Source organism: Stigmatopora argus, chromosome 22 (assembly GCF_051989625.1).
Source record: "Stigmatopora argus isolate UIUO_Sarg chromosome 22, RoL_Sarg_1.0, whole genome shotgun sequence".
NCBI lineage: Eukaryota > Metazoa > Chordata > Actinopteri > Syngnathiformes > Syngnathidae > Stigmatopora > Stigmatopora argus.
This window is the reverse complement of record NC_135408.1, coordinates 5,490,881-5,517,520: the sequence shown is the minus strand read 5'-3', so window position 1 is coordinate 5,517,520 and position 26,640 is coordinate 5,490,881. Positions and strand designations below refer to the sequence as shown.

Here is a 26,640-nt window from a genome sequence, read left to right as displayed (position 1 = left end):
AGTAATAGTAGTAGTAGTGGTAGTAGTAGTAGTAGTAGTGGTAGTAGTAGTGGCAGTAGTGGTAGTAGTAGTAGTAGTAGTGGCAGTAGTGGTAGTAGTAGTATCAGGAGCTACAGCGTTACTTTACATTATAAGTGGATACAATGCTGGTTTTGTACTTTCTCAACTCTAACAATAGTCGTCCCTCCAATGGAAGCTATTATAATTTGTTTAAAATGTAAAAGAGGGTCTTATTATTTTGCAGTCAAATTATAGTGGGCGATAGTCGGAGAAAAGATTTGCATGTAGTGGATAACCAAGCAATGACCTTAGGAGACATCGACTGAGAGTAGTTTTTATTTTTATTTAAGTAGTGTTGTACCAATACCATTTTGTCATCACCAATACCAGGTTTTTGTGAAAAAAATAACCAATACATTTATTTTAATGCTAAATTACTGCACATGCCAATGTAAATGAATGGCTAACATTGCTTGGTGAGAGGTTACCGAACTCATTATTTGCTAATAACGATGCTACACGTCCTATACATTTGAAGTTTGAGGGTTGGCAGTGAATGAGTGAAGGTTCATTCACTGCCAACCTCCCGCTAAAAATGAATTGGACATCTACGTGTCATAAACTATAATCGGTGGAACGGTGCCCTGATCGAAACAGATTGGACGTCGAGCGACCGGTAGGTCAAATAAGTATTCACTGAAGGGTGCCCATGTGTGAGGGTATAATGCGCACAAAGAACGCCGTGAAATGGTCGCACTAAAAGCACGCCGCCGTTGGTCTCATTGAGTTGTCAATCGGCCCGCCGGGAACCAATTGGCAGGAAGAGGCGGCAGACACAGACAGATGAGAGGGCACATGTGCGCTCAATTTCAGTCTCTGGTCCAGTCGGGGAGTCTTTAGAAAGCGCAAAGCTGTCAGGAAGAATCCCAACTTTCACCCCACACCCAAGCGGCTCAGCCCGCTGACCCGCATCCGACTCGGCCTCGTCTTTGTGTTTTTGACGGCCGCGTTGTCCCCGTTGATGATTTGACGTCTCTGTCTGTCGGCCACATGACACGCCGCCACTGCGGGGTCGCGGGGCTGCCTCCTCTTTTCAAAGCGTACGTGTCAATCTGATGTGGTAGATGACAGGTCGCCAAGCTCAAATGGAGATGCCGGACAGCCTCTGGATGCAAAAAGAAGAATTTCTGCATCAATTCATCCAAAAGAGCCACAAACGCTAAAATGCGAGTATCGAAGAAAATTCGTATTAAAAAAAAAGGGCCTTGAAGTAATTACAGTGCACTTCTTGTGTTTTGAATTGGAAGTAAAGCTGACTTTAATCATAATGTGTGTTGCCTCAAAGTTTAAGAGAATGTTCGCAAGTAGACATTCCCAAATTCACCCTCAAATAAAGAGAAAAAAACAGTCATCTGGATTTTTAGCTTATACTTCGTTGCAAGCAAATGTCTAATAATATGAAATAATTACCCTTACATTCCCCCCTGTTTATTATATATTTGTGCATAATCTCATTTTCTTATTAAAACTTCCTTTCGGCTTTATTATATTAGATCATTTTTATGACAAACATATAATCACACTCAGGGGGGAAATTGGTGGCTTTGCTCTTTACCCGAATTCCCCTTACGTGCAAGTCAGGTCTGAAAAAGGAAGAACAAAATCATCGTCCTATTCACTTTCAGATTAACCGCCTGTATAACTTTAATCTCCTCGTTTTGCATTAAAATTTTAGTTGCGGTCAATATATCATATCCTGTTTGAAGTTGGCCCATTCCATTAATTCTTAGGTGACCTGTTGACATTAAGAAATTTGCCTCACTCAGAAGTTGATCTTTCTAAATTCGGAAGTGCTAACGTTGACTTTACACCAGCAGTTTTTTTTTTCAACTCCACGAAAGACCTGTTCAATCTCGAGCGCCTCGAGCAAATGTATAAAAATATGAAATAAAAAGCCTGACAACCAGCTCATTGTGTGGCTTTCCATGTCAAATTTGACTCCCATTTCTATTGCAAAATACGCTTCTTGGCCACCACGTGACACTTCATTTGCTTGAATGGTGTCTTTAAGCTGCAAGCCAAAAACACAGCCTTTAATTAGGATGTTTTGCGGCCGTTTGGAATCCCACAAACAAGAGTCTAAATATGACTTCTGTTTTTAGAGCAATGTGTCCTGGAAGGAGTGACCATAGTATTACTATTTGGTGTGGTGGTGATAGACGTCAAGTCCTTCTGGATAGAAATCGGCCATTCGCTGAAAACCTCTCCCAATTCTTGCCATTGACTTTTGAGTCTGGCCACAAAAACTTTTATCCCACGTTTGTCTTTAATCCAAATGAGTTGACACCGATGGACGTCCATTCGCTGCCAGCCTACGACGCCGTATTTTTGATGGAAATTTAGATTGGGATTGGGAATCCATGAAGGATCTCCTCCAATCCTATGATACGGTCGATCTATCACTTTAACCTTGGAGCTAGTCATGACTAGATCAGGATCGGGGTTGCCAGATTTAAAAGACAGCCCGTAAAATAAAGGACCACCTCCCGTTCAACACAAGATTTTCCTTTTAACAATTAAACATGCTATTAAGAAAGGCAGGGAGATTCACTTCTTCAAACTATTCTTTCCATGGAAACGCCACCATTAATAAAAAAAATATTTGCTATCATCAAACAACTCAGAACTTGACTCAAATCCCCAAAAAGTGTTGAAATGCAGGAATATATGTATACTCACTTTCAACATACTCACAGTGAAAATAGTTCCTCTTCGCTTGATTTAAATAATAATAAAAATCAAAAAAGATTAATCGGCCTTTAGTCCAAGTCCTCTTCGTCAGAATTGAGAGGCATTTTTCTTATACAAATATTGTTGTTGTTGTTCTTGTTGTTGTTGTTGTGTTGACACCAGTCCAACCAAGTTGTTGTCAGGCCCATCGTCATTACATGTTTATCATTTTTTCCCTACTACAGGCATGACTGCAATGTTTATTTAGCACAATTTTGCTATTTAAAAAAGAGTTATAACACATATGTAACCATAAAAACCATCATTGTTTTCTAAAATTGTCCCCCGTCTAATTTTCATGGACTAGTGAGATTTATGGCCGTCCAATCAGATTGCTCCAATAACATCTCACATTTGGTGACGTCATCCCCTCAATGTTCCCTCAAAATTTTGTAGAAAAAAATCGATGTCTGGTGGACTTTGTGTGGAGACAAGTGAGAGATCATGGAATGAGAAAGGAAGCGAGAGTGGTCCCACGCGGGCCGGGACAGCTGACAGCTGGGTTCAGCTGGGGTCAAAGGGCACATTGTGTGGTGGGGGAGACAAGCAGATTCTTTAGAACAACAGGAAGACACACTCACTGACGCACATTCTTACAGGTATAGTCATCGATGACTTGCCCCATCCACTTGAAGGTGCTCTTGCCAAATAGCTTCAGCTCATTAGCCCCTTGACAGCCATAGATGTCCAATCTAATCTGAATGGGAGGCTGGCAGTGATCAATACCCGGTCTGACAGTCAAAATTAATTGGACGTCTATCTATGCCAGTGGCACTGACATGGGATGATTCCCTGCAAAGCCTTACAATGCATTGGATGCCATTGCCGTCGATGACAGCCAACGTTTTTGGGCCTCACAATGTTTCATTTGAGAAACTCTGGTGCCCTCTGGTGGCATTACTATCGACATGCAGTCATACGACAAAAACAACAGAGCGCTTCTCATTGTTGGCATTATTAGACATTTCTATACTAGAAGGGTTAAGTTTGATTCATTTTCGTTCAGAAAGTATTTATACTAGCGATCACCCCACTCGTTACATGGCACGCGAGCTGGTTAACGACTTTGATACTAGCTCTCATTCAGCTCATTTTCCCCCGCATGGATTTAACAGAGATAACTCGAGATACGAGCACGCCTAAATGAAGCCCATCCCAAAGGGCACCAGAATAAAAACGCCAAAATCGACATTCACTGCCATTCTAGTCAGAATGGACGTTTATCGCCGTCAATGACTGCCAACGTGTTACCCACCAAACCAGAATATTGTTTTTTTTTCCCTTTAACCCTTTCTTTGTTGGATATCGAGCGTTTTTTTCCAGCTTGCTTTTGTTCTGTCGGCTTTATGCTGAATAACGAGCAAAATTGCAAAATTGGGCCTGCAGGACGAGCGGCTCACCTGTAATTACGCACGTCTAACCACAGGGGTCGCTGATGTACACCAACAAGCCTTCTGACTTTGCTTACGGGCCCTTGTCAGCCTGACAGCGGCATCACATTCTTCTCTCCCTCGCTCGTTGTTTCCACGCCGAAACACGACCCCTTCGCCGTTAAACGTAAAAAAACCACATCAATTTCGCCACGACGCCGGCGAATCACCACAATTTTGTCCGCTGCGTTCACGACGGTGCGCTGCCATGGTTGTTTCCCCCCCTACATTGAGGTTTCGGTTCGAAAGGAGGAAGGTTGCCATTTTGCGGTAGCGCTTCCGGTCTTCAACGTCGCGAGCGCCTTTTCGTGAAAATTCACGCCAGGCGCAGGGGGTATACATAATTGACTATTTTAAACCCCCCACAATAAAGCCGCAGTGAAAACACACGCTTGTTTACACTTTGATGGCCTATTTGTTCCCTTGTACACCCCCCTCCGCCGCCACCTCCCGTGAGAGTGGAGTGGAGGACTCCATTTTGAAGGGTGTGCAGCCACTCAACTCTTCGTCTCAGGACAGGGGAAAAAAAGAGATACAAGACCCACGCGTGTTTTCTTCTTGAGTCTGAATACTTTGGAGTTTTTTCGCATTGGTTTAACGTGCACGTCTGGGTGGAAGTTCGGGGCGTGACGTCACCATTGTCGACCGCTCGTGATTGATGGCTCGTTAAGGCGAGGTGGACGTATGAGGAAAAGGGGGGGTTAAGGCAGAAAATGGATCTTTAGGACAGGTAGAAATCTGGGTTTTTTTGTGTAAAGTTTTTGAAAAGAGTCAGGGGGATGCGTTTATCTTGCAGTAGAATGTATTAGAAGGTAGAGGGGAGGTGTTGGAGGAAGAGGAGGAGGAGGAGGAGGGTGGTGGTGGAAGAAGAGTCGGAGGAGGGGGGGGTGAGTGCTCCTCGGGATCCGGGCCTAGTAGTGCCGCCGCCGGGACTCTCCCGTTGCTCTCATCCGCTGTCAAAAATCCGGGAATTGCCTTATTTGGGGGCACAATGGAGGCGGCGGGGCTCGCGTGGAAACGACTCGACGTGGGAATGGTAAGATTTTGACCTCGGATGCCGCGTTCGCACGCGTTTTGCCTGTTTTTTTGTGTATGTGTTTTTTTTACACGCCTCTCTAACCGTACTGATGCGCGCGCACACACACTAATAAGAGTCGAGCCTTTCCTATCTGTGTGCGTGCACGTTTGTGTATGTGCGTCCTGGCGTCGTCCTCTGTTGCATGTTTTGTTCTATTTTGACACTGTCAAACGCGCATTTGGGCATGGGTTCACGCGCACACGCACGATCAGGGCCATTTTAATGTCTGTGTGTGTCCTTAAGCAACACACACATTACATATACAAACACACACACACACACACACACACACGCTCTTACAGGAGCTGATTTTCCTCACAGGTATATTCTGTAATGAATGCACCACCTGCAGAAAGATGTCACCTACTATAGTTGTTATTTGTCACATAGATGGATTCTGTGATCAAATCATCGCCTGCCATTGACTTCAATAGTTGTCAAATTCATTTCGAGTGGAAGGACCGGCTGCCAATCCTCATGTTTCAGTGCTGCTGACGACGACAGACATCCAATTCAGTTTGACTGGGAGGATTGGCAGCGAAGGATCTCTCCCAGTCGAAATAGATGGGAGATCCTAGTGCTATTATTATCAGCCAATGAGTAAATGGGATAACTGTATAGGGTTAACTCATTAGCTGCCATTGACAACGATGGACGACCAATTCATCAATAGTGCAGGGAATGGCTGTGAATGCTCACCTTTCAGTACCATGGACGGCTCTAGACGTCCAATCCATTTTAACTGGCAGAGCTGGTTGCTGTCATTCGATCTCTTACTGGCAGCCAATTATTAAAATACATGACTTATAAAGGGTTAAAAAGATATGCGCTTATATATTCAATACCACCTTTGCATTTTGCACCCAGCGCTCAATTCGTCATTTATATCACATTCATCTATCGTCCAGGCAAATATTTTATTTCTTGCCAAATAGATACATTTTAAGACATGCAACCATTCATAGGATAAAATCAAATTACTTGCTTATGAATGTAAAAAAATTCAGTACAAAGCTGTCGTTTCAAATGTTATGCGGACTCTACAATTTTGAGTTTTAGATAGGAAAAAAATGAACCCTGTATAAAATGCAGTTGCAGTTAACATGGGACTACATCTCAAATGTGTCTTAGTTAAAAAAAATGTTTTCCCGATATGCAGTTACCAGACCAAGTTGCCATCGCTCAATTTTCAGCTCAATGTCAAAATAGTGCTGTTTTAATTCACATCAATTTTCTCAACTGTTTAATCCATACACTCAATACCTTAATCAAGCCCTAAGAGATTACAATAATTTAGGCCCTTTACTTAATTCCCAACTGAAAATCGACTCCAAACTGTTGGGAAAAGTCAGGGGGACATATTCTAACTATTAAATATTGATGACACTGTTCCTGTTTCAGGGAGTAACCATGCCAGCATGAGTGGGCTACATGCAGGCCCAAGCCGGGAGTCCAGCCGCCCAGTAACCCCCGCCTGTGACATCCCTCGATCTCCCCAAACCCACCAGACTAAGGACCCTCGCCCAACCATGTCCGCCGCCGCCTCCTCCCTGCAGCGCACTTCCATCTACGGGTTTGCGCAGAGGGACCCGTCACCGCCCTCATCTACCTATAGCCCCCTGAGGAGGTTGCAGCATCTCACCACCATGGTGAGCCAGCCTGACCTGATTCTACCTGCACGCTCAGGAAAAAACTGGGCGTGGGGGTCCGATCAGAAGGAGCCGGAGCAGGACGCTTGGGTCGATTGCGCTGGTGGGGATTACTACAGCAACAGTTTTGCGAAGAAAGCGGAGCTTGCGGGCGGCAACAGTAAAGAGGAGGCGGCGGCGGCGAGCTGTAGCAGTCCAAATGTCTCGGAGAGGAAGACGGACACTTGTTTCTCGTGCCCGCCTAGCCCGGCTTTCTCTCTTGATAGTAACAGCCCTTTCGCAAATGGTCTCCTTCACTTTGAATCGTCTTTGTTCGAGGACGAAGATAACAATGGTGGCGAAAAAGAGCAGCAGGAGATGTTCACCGCTGATGTAGAGTCGCATCACAAACCGGAATCCCCGGCGAATGAGCCTCAGTCCACCTCCGCCGACTTGCAATCGGAATCCAAGGATACAAATGTTTCATCGGCCAAGGTCAGAACCCGATCTCAGTCGTCGGGCTTTCGAAGAAGGTACTGGGACGTTTCCGACGACGAGTGGGATAGCGACACGGATCTTTTCCTGTTTGGTGATAGCCCCTCCAGGCATTTGACGGCAAGTGTTACGCCAATTTTGCATTCTGGGTTCTTGGCTTAGAGCGGTATTTGGTGGAGACCTAACTAATATTTTAATCAAAGTCATTCTATAACTAGCAAGCATTTCTAAAACCTTACCTAAAAAATGTAGATACAGTCAGATAAAATAGCAGAATGTTATTACCTTCTAGTGACCGTTCCTAGTACAAACCAGATCAGTGCATGACCATCGTAAACTGGACTTGTATGCAGAAACTGTTGCAAACCATGGGTCATCCGTAAACGTGACATTTTTAGTCGCCGGTGTATTTTTTTTTTGTATTTAAGGTTACATTTGTAGCATTTGGTCCCAAACCGACATGACAGATGAGTACTAAACGTCAGTCACTATTAAATGTGTCATAGCTGATATTTTTTTCTCATTATCCAAAGCAGAACGACATGAAACGAAGCTCTGTACCACCTGTGAAGTTCTTAGAAGGCGAGGTCATTTGGGCCAAGTTTAACCGACGGCCGTGGTGGCCATGTGAAGTGATTGTTGACCCCGCGTTGGGAGTCTATCACAGGGTGAAAGGTAAGCCAATAGCATTGTTGATCCTAGGTTCCGGTCACACACTGTTTGGAAGCCACTTGCCGAAGTTCGATGCTAACCGATGATTCTGACTTTCAGAGCCCAGCGACCGACCCTGTCGGCTCTACCACGTCAGGAATTTTGGAGTTCCGGAGGAGCAAGCCTGGGTGGAGGATAAGTCGACTCATATTTTTCACGGAGGTTTTCAGTTCGAGCAACTGGCACAAGTTCGTCGAAAAGGGAAGCAAAGGGGACAGAACCAGAAATACACAGTAATTCTCATCTTTGTGCTTGATTAATTGCTGTAATGTGACAATCAAATGCTGATCTGGATCTTCAACAACTTTGTGTCTCTACAGATCGCCAAACGTTACGAGGCATCTTGGAAATCTAGCGTGGCTGAAGCCGAAACAATTCTGCAGGAAAGACCCAACTTAGACTCTTTAACCCTAGACACTGCTTTCCAAGACTGTTCCCTAATGGCGACCAAGCCCCTTTTTAGCGTACCTGCCTCCAATTTGCAAACAATGAATGAATCTTTATCTTCCCCAATAGAAAATCAGCAAGGCACTTTAAACAAGTCTCACGACAAGCTGGAAAACCGGCATTCCTCAAATAAGCAATCTCAAAAGATTGAATATGCTAGCCCCAACCAATCAAGTAAGAATGTAGGGTGCCCTTACTCGGACCTTGACTCGGTCCCTAAGATTTTGTGTCCCAAAGCACTTGAACGTCAAACTTCATTGACTCAGTCATCTTCTAATAGCAGCAAGGAGGAAAAGAAACCACCAGAGATGCAAAGTGGCCTGTGGTTTAGTAAATCCGGCAAAGACAGGAGACCCAAAACTGTAGGTCCAGATCGATCAGATCGTACCCTTTTTACCAATGTGCACAATAAGAAAAAAATCTCATCTGTTAGTAAAAGCCAGCTAGCTCAGGGGGATTCCACCGCCTGTGTTGTGGAAGAGGACAATCTTGGATTGATAAACGCCGAAACAAAGATTATGTCTGGACAGCCGGGGCTGTTGGAACCTATAAAAATCGATGTAGCCAATAAACCTTTGGAAAGTCATGCCGAGCAGCTGTCGCAACATCAGCGGTCAACTAATTCTCCCGAGCCTCCTGGATTATCACAATTGCAAGAGTCTCTGGTTTTATCTGAAACTCGTGGATCGTCCCAGGATCAGCAGTCCGTGGCTCCTTTAGACATTCAAGTCTCGGATTCTAACCATTGCTCTGATACTCGAGTCTTGCCTAAAAAACAAGACTCCTTGCTACATTCTGACCATCGAGTACTGTCACCGAAGCGGGACTCTAGCGATTCGTCTGAGCGCCGGGGATCGTCACAAAAGCAAAAATGTGAGGATATCTCTTCCCCTCGAGGACTCTCACAAAACCACGATTCTAGGAATTGCTTTGACCTTCGAGGATTTTCGCCAAAACCGAAGTCCGCGTTTTCACCTGAAGCTCGAAGTTCATCCCCTAAACATAAATCATTGAATTCTTCTGATTCTCAAAGATCATTGCAAAAGCAGAGATCTGCATCTTTCGGTGATTCTCAAGGACCACCACAAAAGCAGAAATCTGTTGCTTTTTCTAGCCCTCAAGCATCGTCCACAAAACAGGATTCAGTGGATTCTTCCGATCGTCGTGGATCGTCCAAAAAACAGAAGTTGGCGGATTTTGTTACCCCTCGAGCATTTTCCCCGAAGGAATCTCTGGATTCTTCTGATTTTCAAACATTACAACAAAAGGACAGATCTGCAGATTCTTCTGACCCTCAAAGATCACAGCAAAACCAGAAGCTTGTGGATTCTCCTGATCGAATCTTGCAGAAGCCGAAATCTCTGGATTATTATGACCGTAAAGGATTATCACAAAAATGGGAGTCCATTAATTCTTTTGACTCTCAAGGAGTTTTGCAAAAGAAGACGGCGGTTTCTTTAAGCCACCAAAAGCTTTCGCATAAGCAGTTGAAGGAATCTTCTAACTCCAGAAGTTTGTCACAAATGCAAAAATCCTCCAATTGCTCGAGCTCTGAAAGATCATCAAAAAAGCAGGAGTCGGTGGACGCATCTGATCCTGAAAGACCGTCGCAAATGCGGAAGCTTGTGGATTCCTCTGATAGTGAAGGACTTTCAAAAAAGCAGAAGTCCAGGGATTGCTCTGACCATGGAGGTTCCTCCCAAAAACGCAAACCAGATAATGATGTCGATCCTCAGGGATTGTCAAAAAAGAGATCCAAGGATTCTTTTCACCACCAAACGCCTCAAAAACAAGAGTCCAGGGATTGTTCAGACACACGAGGATCACCCAAAAAGCAGAAATTTGGGGATTCTTCAAAGCACCGTGCATTCTCCCAAAAGCACACCTCAGGCGATTATTTTGGAGTTTCCCAAAAGAAAGAGACCTATGATTCTTGTCAACCCCAGACACTTTCTGAAAAGTGGAAGTCTGCCGATTCCCCTGCCCCTCAAGGATCATCGCAAACACGAAAATCATTAGAATCCTCTCACCGACGAGGATCATCCCTGAAAAAATCATTTGATGCTTCCCAATCCGAAGAATCGCCACCAAATCTAAAGTCCGTAGATGCTCTGGTTCCCCAAAGGTCATCAGAAAAGCAAAAGTCTGTGAATTTGTCTCAACCCCAAGGATCAGCACAAAACCCGATCGCAAAGGATCTCTCAAACAGCCAACGAATATCAGTAAAACAATCTGTGGAATCTCACGACCCTCCAGGGTTGTCACAAAAGAAGTCCTCGGTTCCCCGTGACTCCCGTGACCTGTCAAAAAAGCACGGCTCCAGGGATCCTTCTAATCCTCGAGCTTTGTCTCAAAAGCTGAAATCAGTGGATCCTTCTGGCCCTGGAGAATCCTCACAAAAGCAGCCAAAGTCCAGAGGTTCTTCTGACAAAGAACTTTCATTACAAAAGCTAAAGTCAGTTGGTTGGTCTACCCCCGTTGGATCACCCCAAAAGCCGGAGTCCAAGTATTGCTCTGACCATGAAGAATCATCGCCAAAGCAAAACTCATTGGACTCTTCTACCCTTCGAGAAACATCCCAGAAGAAGGCTATTGAAAATCAGGTGTCCAAATATTCTTTGGATTGCCAGAGGTCATCACTAAAGCAGAAGAAGTCAGTCAATTCTTCTCCACCCCAAGGATCGTCACAAAAGCATAAGTCGACGGATTCCTCAGACACCCAGAGATTGTCACAAAAGCAGTCTATGGATTCTTCTGACCGGCCAAAGTCGTCACAAAAGAAGTCACTGGTTTCATTAGATGACCCAATATTGACCCAAAAGGAGTCCGTGGACTCTTTGGGCTATCAAGGGTTGTCACAAAAGCTGAAGTCCATGAATTTTAGTGACTCCCATAGCCAGTCAAATAAACTGGAGTCCAAGGATTTTTCTGAACCTCGAGTATCGTCACAAAAGCAGCTTGCTAAGTATTCTTCTGACCGTCAATCTTCATCACAAAAGCCGAAGTCCGTGGGTTCCTCTGACCTTCGAGGAACGTCGCATAAGCTGGTGGGCAAGAACTCTTCTGAACCTCGAGGATCGTCACAAAAGCAGCTCTGCAAGTATCCCTCTGACTTGAAGGATTCATCGCAAAAGCTGAAGTCAACGGGTTCTTCCAACCCTCGTGATCCATCACACAAGCAGAAATCAAAAGATCTGTTGGAGAACCAAAGATCACCACATAAGGATAAGTCAGTGGATTCTTCTGATCCTCGAGCTTCAACACAAAAGTCGCATTACAGGGATACTTCTGACCACCCTCGAGTGTCCTCACAAAAGCACGAGTCCAAGTATTCTCATGACTCTCGGCTTTCATCACACAAGGACTCCAAACATTCTTCGGACTCTCGAGTTTCCTCACACAAGCTTAAGTCGGTGGATTCTTCGGACTCCCGAGGATCGTTACAAAAGCAGAAGTGCCGTGATTCTTCTCACAGTCCAGGAACACAAAAGCACAAGTTAGTCGATTCATCGGAGCCCCCAAGATTATCCCACAAGCAGAAGTCGGTAGAACCATCTGACCATGGAGTATCACCGCAAAAGCTGGAGTACAGGGATTCCTATCCATCCTCAGAACTGTCTGTGGATTCTCGCAGGCCGACTGAAAAGTGTAGCTATACCAAGGCTGAGCAAACGATCCCTAATCATAGGCCAACGACCAAACTGACTCTTCAGACTAGCACAAATGTTAAAAGATCCACCGTCAAAACAAGTAGTCGAAGCGATTATTCTAAATCGAGGATTGCAGAACATCATTTTTACCAGACAGAAGAAAGGGAATATAATACCAAGACCAAGTCCAAATTAAACATGTCAACTGACCAGCAAGAGCGGTTTGATCTTCAAAAATCTCTAATTGCCAGTTGCAAGTTACCATATGTTAAATTGATGCGCGAAGACGTAAATATTCAGAATTACCTGAAGTCTAAAATTGCTATTGCTTTCAATGAACGAAGTAAATGTCCAAATGCTCAGAAATCCCCAAGAAAAAATGACAGTAAACCCTCACCAGTTGTGCTTGATGGACCAGCTAGTGTCTGTAAAAATGGCGGATACAAAAATGATTTGATAAATATTGACCACAAATATTTGTCCAGAAATAGTGATAAAACTGTTCTGGAAAATGGCAAAGGTCGAAATGTTTTGAGGAATCCTGAGGACAAAAAGGATTCTGTAAATGCCAATGACAAATGGATTTCCGGAAATGGTGATCAAAAAATAATTGGTAGAAATAGCGAACAGAAATGTTTTTATGGAAATGGCGAAAACCAACATGTTTTTGGAAATAGGGACGATAAAAATGTTTCCACAAACATGGGCGACGCAAATGTTGCCGCCAAGGCTAAAGAAAATAAGGGTTTCTCGAGAAATACTGAAGACAAAAGTGTCTCTGGGGATGGTGACGAAAAGATTTATCGCAGAAATCTTGAGGACAAAAGCAAAAAAGAGGTCAAAAGTGTGTCCAGATTCCGTGAAGGTCAAATGATTTCTCCAATTGAAGAAAAATGCCTGAGTGAACACAAAATTGTGTTGCAAAAAAGTGAGGACAAAATTGCTTCCAGAAATCCTGAAGTTAAAAGTCCTTTCAAAGATGCTGAGGACAAAACCGTGTCAAGAATTTTTGACGACAAAGACGCCGCCCAAGTTAGTGGAGACAAAAATGCTCTCAGAAATAGTGAAGCTAAAAATATTCCCAGAAAACAGTCCCAAAAAAGTCAGGACACCACCATCTTCCAAAAAACGGATGAACAAATTGTATTTCAAACTACTGAAGACAAGAATGTGTCCAGAAATGAGACGATTGTTTTCCAAAATAGTGCCAAGAGTTCCCAATCTCCAACAGCATTAACAAAGACCAGAACAAAGTTGGAGACTGGCGCCTCCAAAAGTCCAAGCATTTCTTGTTTTCCTTCACAAATGACACTGCAACATCCAAATAAAGTCCCAAGTTTAATGTCCACGGCAACTCCGCTTCCTAAAAGTTCAGCCGAGAAGACTGCCATTTCATCGAAGCTAGTTCCTGATAAATTGGGCGAAATTCCACCCCTAACTGAAGCTCCCCATCTTCCAGCTAGCAATCGACTTATGACAAGAGCCCTAAAAACCATGAAGGTTTTGCAAAAGTTGAAGCAGCGGAAAGCCAAGAAGAAAGCTGCCCAGAAAGAACTCTTGCGACGTATTAAAACCCAAGTAGGCTTAATCCACAACTCTAAGAAAACCAGCCGGTTTCTAGAAGGCAATCCTGTTGTCCACGCTGAACTAAAACCCACCAAGTCTCAACATGGTCCAGTTTCTGACTCTGATCAGGACTCAATTTCAAGCACTAATGCCCCTCCTCCGATACCAAATGAGACCGCTGACGTCAAGAGCGAAGAAGACGTCCCATCGGTGTCTTCGACACCTCCGATGGACTTCATACCCCTGACATCTAACGCCAAGGCCAAGACGATAGACCCAAGTACGTCTTTATCGTCGCCTCCCTCGCCGTTTTCGTTCATGAATCCTTTAAAAAATGTCAAAGAAGTGTCTTTCCAATCCTTGACCGATGGGACCAACGGCCAGGCCGTCACCTTCAAACCGGACATGAACTATAAATTCAGCACTTTTCTCATGATGATGAAAGACATGCACGATACTCGAGAGCGCGACGGTGCCCCCTTGGAACTGGAGATCGGACCGCCGAGTTCCCACGTCAAGGAAGAGCCATCGGTGATACCCGGAACAGCCACGCTAGAACCAGGCGATCCCGATTTTAGCCCGTACGTGGACTCGTGTGGTAGTCACTTTTCCAAGGGACCTTATAAGAAAAAGAGCTGCTCCAAATGGACGAAGAATAAAGGTGACCGCAAAGTGCCCGCTCGTCCCGCTAGGTCAGGACCCGGTTATCCGGGCGTAGGGTCCTTGCTAGGAATCGATTTTACCTCCGTACTGGATTACTCGGCGAAGGTCCGATCCCTTTTGGACGTGGGGGCCTGCCAATGGGAGGGCCATCCCGGGAACGATGAAGGCCTTTTAAGATGGGGTGGAGACTTTGAACAGATGAACGGCTTCGTATCTGATTGCGGACAAGCTCAGACCAGTCTGCAACGCCACAGCGAAGAAATTGACGACGATTCATCGGGTAAGAACAATTGAATACCTGTCAACTTGTATGTTTTTTTCTGGATTTTATTTGTTTTTTAATCATTTTAAATAGTGTACACCGCCAACTTTTGGATGGATTTTTTTTTTAAGTCATCTTTTTTTGTAAAACCGATCTCGTTTTACCCATTTCGACTCTAATCCCGCTCATCTTCGGTCACCGGTAGCAGACAAAAACATCATTGTCAATTGCTAAAATTGTAATGTTTTTGCGCATAATATGCGCAGGTGCATTCCCCTTTTCACTATATAAATATAGCACGTCAGCAAGCAATGTACCCAGACAGTCAAATGCACCGACTGATTGGGTACTACGTATGTCCACTTTGGGGAAAATTTCCAACTTTGTACTGCGCCCATTTGTGTGGCTTTTTATATCACTTATTCCAATCATTATTATTATTTTTTTTTTCAAACTCCACTTTGAATCACACTACTCAAAATTCATAGCTAAGCACAATGTAATTAATTAAATATGAAGTGAAAATCACTTTTAATGAAAACATTTCTATGTGTTTCAGCCCATAAACGAGTACGGAAACCAAGCAAAAGGCTATTAGAATGGACCGAAGAGTACGACCAGATATTTTCTTCGAGGAAGAAAAACAAAAAGCCCCTTTCGTCAATTATGGTAAGAAATGTGTCAAAAATGGTTGTTTAGCAATATGCATTAAATGTGGCACTTAATAGGACGAGCAAGCACTTGCATCCCAGCCCCCGATACTGGACAAGACAGCGCTTGAGACCCCATCCTTGAACGCACTTCCCGAAATGCAGACGCCACCTCCGGAGGAAATGACCCTGACCACGGAACTCCAAATCCCCAGCGCGGTAAATCCGTCCCCGCAGAAAGCGCAGGCGCTTTCCATCGACACGCTGACGCCGCCTCCGGAGACCGAAGCGGAACCGCCGCCGATTGAAGATGACCGTGAGTTAACCTACATCCTCTCGACGTTTCCGACATCATTCGGATGACTTTTTTTCGGCAGGCCCCGCTTCTTCGCTGCAAAAGAAGCGGAAGAGAAAACCGACCCCGAAGATTCTGGAGTACTGTCTCGAAGCCGAGGCATCGGTGGGCCCAAAGAAGAAAGTAGGTCACCATTTGTGAACAATGTCCATGAATTCATTTTGTCTCTTCACCAACAATTTACCTGGTTGAGAACAACTAAAAAAGTATTTTAGCAAATAGAATTAAATTGAATGCTTTTATTGTCGCGATACAAGTATGATGAGATTTAAAGCTTCAGTAAAAAGTGCACAAATAACAACAAACATAAATAATCAACAAATAATAACAATGAATAAGTCGTCAACAACATCAAAAGTAAGGAAAGCCACATTGTCTTGTGTTTTGGCGTTTCATTTTGCAGTTTCGTTCATGTCAAATCTAATTTATGCGCATATAAGCCATACCCTAGATTCGGTCATGTTTTTTTTAGCGACAAATATCGCTTATATGCGAGAAAATACGCTACATTTTGGTGTATCGTGACACCCCAAACTTTTTGGACTGAAAGATAGAAGTCGACGACTGTTGTGATTCACAATTTTCCCAAAAATAATTTCTTTTTTTTGTCGCAGATCAAAATTGTGAGGAACAATACGAGTGCTGCTTCTCAAACCGGTGAGTGAAATTTTGTAAAAATCCTTTAAACGGGTGGGCAAAGTTGGTCCTCAAGGGCCACTGTGGGTCCTGGTCTTTTTTTCCAACCAATCCAGCACAGGCTGTTAAACCAGTAAGGTTTCTGCGTAAACCACAAGCACCTGTCTGTAATCCACTGTATGCACTTGTAGCACACCAAATTGGTCAGCTTTAACCTTAAAATGTGCAAAAAAAACATAGTTTGACCGCCTGATTCCTCTCGTATCGCAGTTTATCCGGATCGCGATCCTCCGACTTTAAAACCTCTGAGCCCAGCGGTGTCCACTGCTTCTTCCACGTCGTTTGGGGGAACCCAGCCGACGTCCCCTAGTCCTTCCGGTCCCCCCGTGCTGGCGCCGGCGCTCTCCGAACAGGCGGAGGACGCTTCCGCGGATGCCCAAGCTGCCCAAGCGGATGACACTTACAAGTACACGACGGAATCAGAGGTATCAGCAGACGGATAAAGTCGGCAGCCTTTTTATTTTTTATTTTTTGCTTTAGTCCAGGGGTGTCAGACTCGGGTTGGTTTGCGGGCCACGTTAACGTCAACTCGATTTCATGTGGGCCGGACCATTTTAGATATAATATTTAGATTTTTTTATTTCTAAATAGATTAAAAGAACTGGATTAAAATCCCTGAATATTCAGTTTTTTTATAGATCTAAAACAATGTTTATTTTAGCTTTTTTCAAATATATTTTTAGATTTTACAAAATGATTTTTGAACTAAAAACACCGAAAAAATAGCTTTAAAAAATGACAATTATTGATTTAAAAGGGGGAAAATCAGGAAATTTAACATACATTTATACTCTTCATTTTAATTTGATCCTAAAACAGAAAGTTGGCACTCATGATTTACTTTCCCGGGCCACACAAAATGATGCGGCGGACCAGATTTGGCCCCCGGGCCGCCACTTTGACACGTGCTTTAGTCAAAGTCAAAAGCCTTTATTGTCATTATACATATAAATATATCATCATTTTTACATTTTATTTTCATTTCTCCAAAGTTGACTATATACTGCATGTGAATAATTGCGATTAAAATGTTTAGTAATGCAATACTGGAACAAACTATTCAAAACAAAGAGAAAATGTCCAAAATAGTGAAAAAAAATCACAACCAAGATAGCTCTTATCAGATTGGACTTTTTACATGGAACTTTATGTAAAACCAAATCGTGAAATTCTATACAGTCCTACATTGATTGGAAATAATGGAGACAGTGTATAAGAATATTTTGTAATTTGCTTTGGGGACAATAAAAACTGGGCAGCCAGTGGGCCACGGTCCGTAGCCCCCCACCCCCCCCACCCCATACCCCCCCACCCCCCGTATTAGCCGATTCACCAGTGAAATTGAATCCTACTTCCGTTCTTTCCTTAAGGGGGAAACGTCCGTGTTGGACCAGAGCTTCTCCTCCACCAGAGACGACTCGTCGCTATGTGATGACTCGCTCGGACCCTGCCGAAAGGCCATCGGGGAACGAGGGGGCCCCGCCTCTTTGAAGGAGAACGTGTGCCAGGTGACCGTATTCACATGTGCAAACTCTGAATACCCACTTGATCAAAACGGGGGACATGGGCTATCGTATTTAATGTAATGGCAGGACAATGACAATAAAGCTTTCAATTCAATTCAATAATGGTGACTAGTGTGTTGTCAGGTGTGCGAGAAGACGGGGGAACTGCTGTTCTGCGAGGGTCACTGCTGCGGAGCTTTTCACCTGGCCTGCATCTCCCTGGCCGAGGCCCCCAAAGGGAAGTTTGTGTGCCCCGAGTGCAAGTCAGGTAAGACCACTTGCTACACGAGTAGAAGCTGTAGTCGACAAAATGAAAAAAAAGAGCCTTCGTTCGCCCTTGATGATGTTTTGTGGATGCATGTATATTTATGGCATTTGTCCTTTATCCAAAGCACACCAAAGTTGGAGTGAGAGTATTTATTGATATAAAAAGCCACTTTAAAACAACAGCCCATAAAGACAATTTGTCAAGAAGTCAAAATATCACAATAATAGTGATGTTGTTTTGCAGCCAAGTGACAAATGCTCAAATTCTGATCTGTTGCTGTCTTGCATTAAAAAAGGATTTTCTCCAGGCAACAATTTCCATAGTATGATTTTGATGGTTTTTAGTATTGAATAAAGGTTAAAAAAAAGTGACAATATCTAAACAGAATTCAACTTTACTGTATTTCGTAATATTTCTTACCCCATCACATTTAATACAGTGTTCTAGTTTAATTTTATAAATTAGCAACTGTACACACACTTAGGTTTTCAATGTGTACGGGTTTGGTTTACGAAATAAGGTCATTGGGGATGTTTCATCATAAGGGTCCGAGGTCGACAGGTATGCGTTTGTCCCCACAGGCGTCCACACTTGTTTCGTGTGCAAGAAGCGCAGCGAGGACGTGCGGCGATGCATGGTCCCAGTGTGCGGCAAATTTTACCACGGCGAGTGCATCGCCGCCTACGCGCCCACCGTCCCCGTCAACCGTGGCTTCCGCTGCTCCATTCACGTCTGCCTCACCTGCTTCATTTCCAACCCCGGCGGTCCCTCCGTCTCCAAAGGTGAGAAATTGAACGTGAGCCCCCAACCTCGCCCTGGCGTTGACACCACGTTCTCGCCTTCAGGTCGCCTGTTGCGCTGCGTGCGCTGCCCGGTGGCGTACCACGCCAACGACATGTGCTTGGCCGCCGGCTGCGTGATCCTCTCCGGCAACAGCGTCATCTGCCCCAACCACTTCACGGCCAGGCGCGGCGTTAAGAATCACGAGCACGTGAATGTCAGCTGGTGCTTCGTGTGCACCGAAGGTAACGGAAAAGCGCCCTAACCCTGACGGCGATGGACGTCAATGGCGGTTTCTCTCCTACAGGGGGGAGTCTGTTGTGCTGCGAGTCGTGCCCGGCGGCCTTCCACCGCGAGTGTCTGAACATGGACATGCCCAAGGGCAGCTGGTACTGCAACGACTGCAAGGCTGGCAAAAAGCCTCGCTACAAGGACATTCTCTGGGTCAAGGTGGGACGCTACAGGTCAGTGGCAGAGTACATTTCTCATAGAATTATGGCACCAATTCTTAAAATCCTTACACAGAACGTAGTCGTCATTATTATAGATATAGAATCCATCAGACGCAGTTTCTTATACCTTGTTTTAATCGGGGTTGCTCCCGATTTGATACAATTTGTGAACATTAATGCTCACAATAACAGTTAGCATTTTACGCACTATAAGGCTAACTAAAAGACTTCAGGTTTGACAAAAGCCGATTGGTTACCCATTGTATGAAATTCCCTTGAGTACAGGTTCAACTAGTTGATGTATGTTACAGCTCCTAACCACTAGTACAACTCCATCTAGTATATTTTTAACACATTCCACTACTACTGCTGCGTCTTATAATCCGCTGCACCTCATATATGAAACAAATTTTAAAATAAGCCATCACCTTATAGTGCGGAAAATACGGTATCTCGAAACAACAATTATGCATAGAATCGTCATTCTATGATGCTGCTATTAACCCCTCGATGCTTGGATTTACTTTTATAAATGAATACTGTACATAAAAAATACATCAGCAAATAAAAATAGTAATAATAATTCAAAGAATTCAATAAAAATGTATGATTGAAATTTATAGTAATTAAAAATGGAAAAATGCTCATTTAAAAAAATATATTTAAAGAAATACAAAAGAATATGAAAAATAATTTCATTTAAATTCATATAAAGTTCAATTGAAAATGAAAAGGAGTTCTGGGAAGATTTATAATTGAAAAATATAGTAACTAAAAATTGAAAAATGCTCATTTCTAAAAATATATTTAAAGAAATACAAAATAATATGGAAAATAATTTCATTTAAATTCATATAAAGTTTAATTGAAAATGAAAAGGAGTTCCCATTGGTGATTATTGATTTAAAACAATAGACCAATACAATTATTGTGATATAACACCCTATTAATATTGTCACACCTGAGTTTCAATTTGTGCTTGCCCGCCAAGGTGGTGGCCCGCCGAGGTCAGCCACCCAAAAAGCATCCCGGAAAACATCCAACGCATGAGGCACGACGTGGGCGAGTTCCCCGTCCACTTCTTCGGCTCCAACGATTACTTGTGGACCTACCAAGCGCGCGTCTTTCCCTACATGGACGTGGACGCCAACAGCAAGGAGAAGATGGGAAAGGGCGTGGACGCCACGTATAAGAAAGGTTAGAAAAGGGCGGCCGGTCTGGAGGGACGCGGACAAGCTTTGACGCCTTACCGACCGGTTCAAACCCGCAGCGCTGGAGGAAGCGGCGGTGCGATTTCGCGAGCTGCAAGCCGAGAAGGAACTTCGCCAACTTCAGGAGGACAGGAAAAATGACAGGAAACCACCGCCGTACAAACATATTAAGGTCAGACATTGCTTTTGTATTGTTTTTTTCCGTATTCCACAGAATTACGTTTCAGAAATAAAATGATATCAATGTACATTGATATCCATTTCGATTTGTTTTTTTCCCAAATGGCAATAATCGTCTTAAAGTGTAGTACAGTGCAACCTCGAGATACGAGCTTAATTAGTTCCGGGACTAAGCTCTGTTAGGTCTGTAATACAACATCAGGAACAGGCACAGAAAGAGTGAGACCAATTTAAAGGAAATAGGTTTATTACCAGACTGCAGAATGGGGAGAGAGCTCTAACAGCTGTGAACGCTCAGTCTGTTGTCCTTGCAACTCTCTCCGAATGAACAGTGGGTGAGTCTTTATATACGATACAGACAACCGAGCAAAGTCTGATTAATCAGTGTCAAGTCTCTATGACAACGATGTTTCTATACTTCCAAAAACTGATACAATATGAACAAGCAATTGCAAAGCGACTTGGTCATCTTATCTTACAATCTTATCTTTTTTATGGCGATTTTCTCGTAACTCAATTTATTATATTTTTGTTATTTTGCTGAATATGTTAACCGCTGCTCCATTTTACTCATGCGGGTTTCGAGTCCGCAATGGTATTAAATAGGATTTGAGGGGATGATACCAAGTACATCAATTCTTATGATTCCAGCTCAATTCCATGTGTCGACTCCTCCCGCAGGTGAACCGGCCAATAGGAAAGGTCCAGATCATCACGGCCGACCTTTCGGAAATCCCACGCTGCAACTGCAAGGCGACCGACGAGAGCCCGTGCGGCATGGATTCGGAATGCATCAACCGCATGCTTCTCTACGAGTGCCATCCGCAGGTAGCAAAAATAATGCTTCATTTTTCTACCATAATAAATAACTGGCGGTGCAATATGCGGTTCTTCGTATTTTTAATTTGTTGTCACTTATCTTCACTAAACTACTTTAAATTCCACTTGTACTTGTATAGTAGTTATATATGCACCTAGTTTTATGTCTGCTAGCGAGAAACTAGTGATTTCAATTCACAATAAAAGGATGAAAACAGCCACATGATTCATCGTCACAATCAAAATATACGTCTTTGCGAACCAGGTTTGCCCGGCGGGCGAGCGCTGCCTAAACCAGACGTTCAGCCGGCGTCAGTACAGCCAAGTGGAGATCTTCAGAACGCTGTCTCGAGGCTGGGGGCTTCGCTGCGTACACGACATCAAGAAGGTGCAAAAATGCGGCACGGCGCGCCGTTTCTCCTAACGAATCCACCCTGTGAAATATCTCTCGCTCGTTTCCGATCAGGGGCAGTTCGTGAGCGAGTACGTCGGCGAGGTGATCGACGAGGAGGAGTGCAGGAGCAGGATCAGGCATGCTCAGGAGCACGACATCTGCAACTTCTACATGCTCACTCTGGACAAGGTAATTGGATTCGATTGAAATACAGTGGTACCTCGAGATACGAGCTTAATGCGTTCCGGGACTAAGCTCGTATGTCGATTTTCTCGTAACGTTTCCCATAGAAATGAACTAAAAACTAATTAATTTATTCCAACCTTCTAAAAAAAGACCCAAAACAGGATATTGGATTTGGAAAAATATTCTTATTTGTTCTAATTCGCCATCTATTAACAAAGTAACAAATAACTAGTGGCTTAATAGTACTCAAATTAGACGGATTTTGCGGAAGGGACAGAGAGACTTTTTGCATGGCAACGCGCTCGTAACATAACATAAACAAATTTAAATGAACTTGGATTACGATGCAGACACACTCAAAAATAAATTTAATCTAACCTTACAAGGTTATCGAGGGTTTTGTATTCCCTTCAAAATATTCCCAAAATGATGCACACAAATGTCCTCACTATAGGATAATGCACATGATGTTCTTATTAGCAGCATTTCGTGTCCGCTGTCTGCTCGTATATAAAAATTTGTCTCATATCTCAAGATAGATATTTGCTCAAAATTTTACTCATATCTCAAATTGCTCGAATGTCGAGGAACCACTGTAGAAGATAGTGAATGATCGAAGCAACACTCGGAAGAAAGTTCCAATTGTGTCCCTTCACAACGGATTGCATGTAAATCCGCTTTGAACCGGTTAGGATCGCATCATTGACGCGGGTCCCAAGGGGAACGAGGCCCGCTTCATGAACCACTGCTGCCAGCCCAACTGCGAGACGCAGAAGTGGACGGTGAGCGGCGATACGCGGGTGGGACTCTTCGCCTTGGTGGATATCACGGCAGGTAGGCTACCCCACTCCAAACGTACGTCTTTAACCGGGTGGATACCGACCGAGTATTTCCGCTTCCAGGCACTGAACTCACCTTCAACTACAACCTGGAGTGTTTGGGCAACGGCAAGACGGTGTGCAAATGTGGAGCGCCCAACTGCAGCGGTTTCCTCGGCGTGAGGCCTAAGGTCAGCTTCCGTCCCGTCCGCTAATTCTGCTTGGTATTATTGGTGCATTGTGATATTAAGGGATACAACGCAACGCTTATTGCACATGATTTTACCTGGTTTTATTTTTTTTTTAAAGAAAGGGACAAAGATCGCACCATTGCCAATTTCGGGGTGGGTGGCAAAAATCTGTCGTAAACGGTGGACTTGTCCCCTCAGAACAACCCGCCGTCGGACGACAAGGGTCGCAAGATGAAGAGGCGGGGCCACGGTAGGAGGAAGAAGAAGGTGGTAGTGACCAAGGAGCGCGAAGACGAGTGCTTCAGCTGTGGCGACGGTGGCCAGATGGTCTCCTGCAAGAAGCCTGGCTGCCCCAAGGTCTACCATGCCGACTGCCTCAACCTCACCAGGAGGCCCGCCGGTCAGTATCTTCAGCTCTATCAGCTCACCTGCGTGTGTGTGCGTATTCTGCGTGTGTGTATGCAGTGTGTGTAGGTGTAATAATGTGTGTAAGTGTATATGTGTGTGTATGTATATATATATATACACATATACATATATATATATATATATATATATATATATATATATATATATATATATATATATATATATATATATATATATATATATATATATATATATATATATATATATATATATATATATATATATATATATATATATATATATATATATATATATATATATATATATATATATATATATATATATATATATATATATATATATATATATATATATATATATATATATATATATATATATATATATATATATATATATATATATATATATATATATATATATATATATATATATATATATATATATATATATATATATATATATATATATATATATATATATATATATATATATATATATATATATATATATATATATATATATATATATATATATATATATATATATATATATATATATATATATATGTGTATATATATGTGTGTGTGTGTGAATGTGTGTATGTGTATATATGTATAAATATATATGTGTAGAAAGTCAAATTTTTGTTTGTTTTCAGGACGCTGGGAGTGTCCGCGTCACCAGTGCGACATTTGCGGCAAAGAGGCGCTCTCCTTCTGCGAGATGTGCCCGAGCTCCTATTGCGCGCAGCACCGCGAGGGTCTCCTCTTCATCTCCAAGCTGGACGGCAAGCTCTCGTGCACCGAGCACGACCCCTGCGGACCGCACCCGCTGGAGCCGGGCGAGATCCGCGAGTACAACCCCCAGTCACGGGCCTTGACGTCGGGTTTGGGGATGGCTGTCATCAACCCTTCCTCCTCATCCTCCTCCGCCGTCGGCGGCGTCTTGCCAGGCGTTCCGGGCGTGCCGGGCATACCCCCTTCCGCGGCACCTCTGGTCCCGGACGTCAGCCAGGAGTCATTTGCCGCCTTTTCCATCCCGGTGCCCATCACCATCCCCATTTCGGCAACGGTTGCCTCGCCTCCTCCGGGCGCCTTCCACCTCCCTCAGTACTCGCCCATTTCTTCCTACGAGGAGGACAGGGACATCTTGGAGGAGGACGAGGAAGAGGAAGAGATGCTGGATGATGAAGACGAGGACGAGGATGACTTGGACGAGGGGACGCTGGAGTATCTCGAGATCAGAGGTGATGACGAGGACGAGGATGAGGACAAGGAGGAGTGAGTTACATTTCAGGAAGCGCTTTTGACTAGCTACACACACGCTAGCGACAACTGTAAAAAAAAAAGTCCACACGGTGTTCCGTGACCTCATTTCAACCTTCATCCATGTTCTTTAAGTACAACACACCGGAGCCAATATGAAAGCTGCCGCCACATATTTTGGCCTATTGCGCACATCACGATTGATTGGAATTGCAATTTGCAGAACGATTTTGAGGAGAATTTAGCTCATCTAAATTGCCCCTAGCTTTGAGCGTGAGCGTGGATGGTTGTTGTTGTTTTTTTTTTTTGGTCTCGTTGTGTTCTGCGATTGGCTGGCCACTGATTCAGGGTGCTCCCTCTCTGGTGCCCCTAGTTGGCTGGGATGGGCTCCAGCACCCTCCGCGACCCTCGTGAGAATATGCGGTACGGAAAATGAATCCATTCAATGTGCATTGCGATCACAATACTGTCTAAAACTGTGCTACTTGTGTGTGTGTGTTTGTTTGTTTGTATCATTGTTTATCTTCAACCTGCACAAGGGACTAAAGATGGAAATTAGCCCTCGGCTACAATCTTACATATTTACATATGTTCATTAACATGGATATGTTAATTAATATGTGCTGTCGCTTTATTAAATAAATTAACCTCCAATCCATTGGACACCACCAATGGCAGCCAATGATTACCCTATCCAGAGTTAACATTGTTTTGGATTTTGGAAAAACAAAAAAATTAGGGCCTGAAAACAAGCTTTTTTTAACACCTATCTTCGATTACAATATTCACAAATGCACGCACGTACTCGAGAGTAGCCGTAAGTGATAAGTGTTTATTTTTTGCGTGTGGGTAAAGGCCATTTTTTGACGCAGCTTTCATATTGAATCTTCCACATATACCCCACATGGTCGGACCCCCCGAGTAGCAGCTTAAGTGGAACTGAGCCCATCATCACTCTGGACTGTATCGTTTCCCGTTTTTGTTATTCCATGGGATTCTTGTCACTTCCCAAGACTTTGTCTGCCATTGGGACATATGGACCCATGACGTTATGACAATATAAATACAGAACATGGACACCAATCAAATGGGGTTGGCCTCTTTTAGTTGGATCTGTTCCGGATTTATCGGTGTCGGATGAACGAAAACATGCGCCCTGGATCATTTTTTTGGAATGATTGGGGTTGTAGAACCACTATCGCCCCCCATTTTGGACCATTCTATACTTGCAACGATTGGGACATTGTCAGTGTTTTTGGTCAGACGAGATTTCCAGAAAGACGCGTTCAACATCAACAAAAACTGGTCTTAACACTGAAACGCAGTTGCACTGAGTTGAAGTGTGTACGCCGTAGTTTTTTTTAATTTATATTAGTACTGTAATTGTGACACAACCGCCACCATGATGTGAGAGTGTGCGTTTGTCGTCCTCGAGACTAAATTAAGTATTTTGTGTGAGAGTGTGTGTGAATAAGTGAGTGAGTGTGTATGCCTTAAAGTGTCTTTTCCCAGGAGCTGTTTTAAACGAATGGATTGCTCGCCCCTTACTAACTTCATTCCGGTCAGTTCCATGTCTCAACCATCCATACAGCTCAAATCTACATAAATATACAGTAAATATATATATAAATATATATATATGATGTTGTGAAATAAGCACTTTGTACTGGCCTCATTTTCTTTTGTTTTACTTGCTCCAACATGAAGCCAAAATAAAGTAGAGTTGCAAATGGCTAATTGTCATTTTAAAAATGTTTTGA

At 43.5% G+C, this 26,640-nt stretch overlaps 1 protein-coding gene and 1 long non-coding RNA gene across 2 annotated transcripts; one reads left to right on the top strand and one right to left on the bottom strand.

Annotated features, from left to right (window-relative positions):
- Positions 1 to 323: 323 nt before the first annotated feature.
- On the bottom strand, positions 324 to 4,766 carry LOC144068278 (uncharacterized). The gene is made up of 2 exons (XR_013298144.1): positions 2,740 to 4,766; positions 324 to 1,165 (listed from the first exon to the last, which is right to left on the bottom strand). It is a non-coding gene; the product is annotated as an uncharacterized LOC144068278 (long non-coding RNA).
- Positions 4,767 to 5,107: 341 nt separating this feature from the next.
- nsd1b (nuclear receptor binding SET domain protein 1b) lies at positions 5,108 to 26,632 on the top strand. Its single transcript, XM_077591936.1, has 24 exons — positions 5,108 to 5,256; positions 6,700 to 7,541; positions 7,958 to 8,096; positions 8,193 to 8,365; positions 8,453 to 14,738; positions 15,280 to 15,389; positions 15,449 to 15,686; positions 15,748 to 15,848; positions 16,340 to 16,382; positions 16,632 to 16,846; positions 17,792 to 17,929; positions 18,071 to 18,194; positions 18,776 to 18,976; positions 19,040 to 19,219; positions 19,282 to 19,438; positions 20,418 to 20,623; positions 20,697 to 20,809; positions 21,499 to 21,645; positions 21,902 to 22,024; positions 22,103 to 22,219; positions 22,909 to 23,050; positions 23,119 to 23,225; positions 23,424 to 23,625; positions 24,274 to 26,632. Exons 2-24 carry the CDS (start codon positions 6,717 to 6,719, stop codon positions 24,897 to 24,899), a joined length of 10,713 nt encoding a protein of 3,570 aa, XP_077448062.1. The 5' UTR covers positions 5,108 to 5,256; positions 6,700 to 6,716; the 3' UTR covers positions 24,900 to 26,632.
- Positions 26,633 to 26,640: the final 8 nt, after the last annotated feature.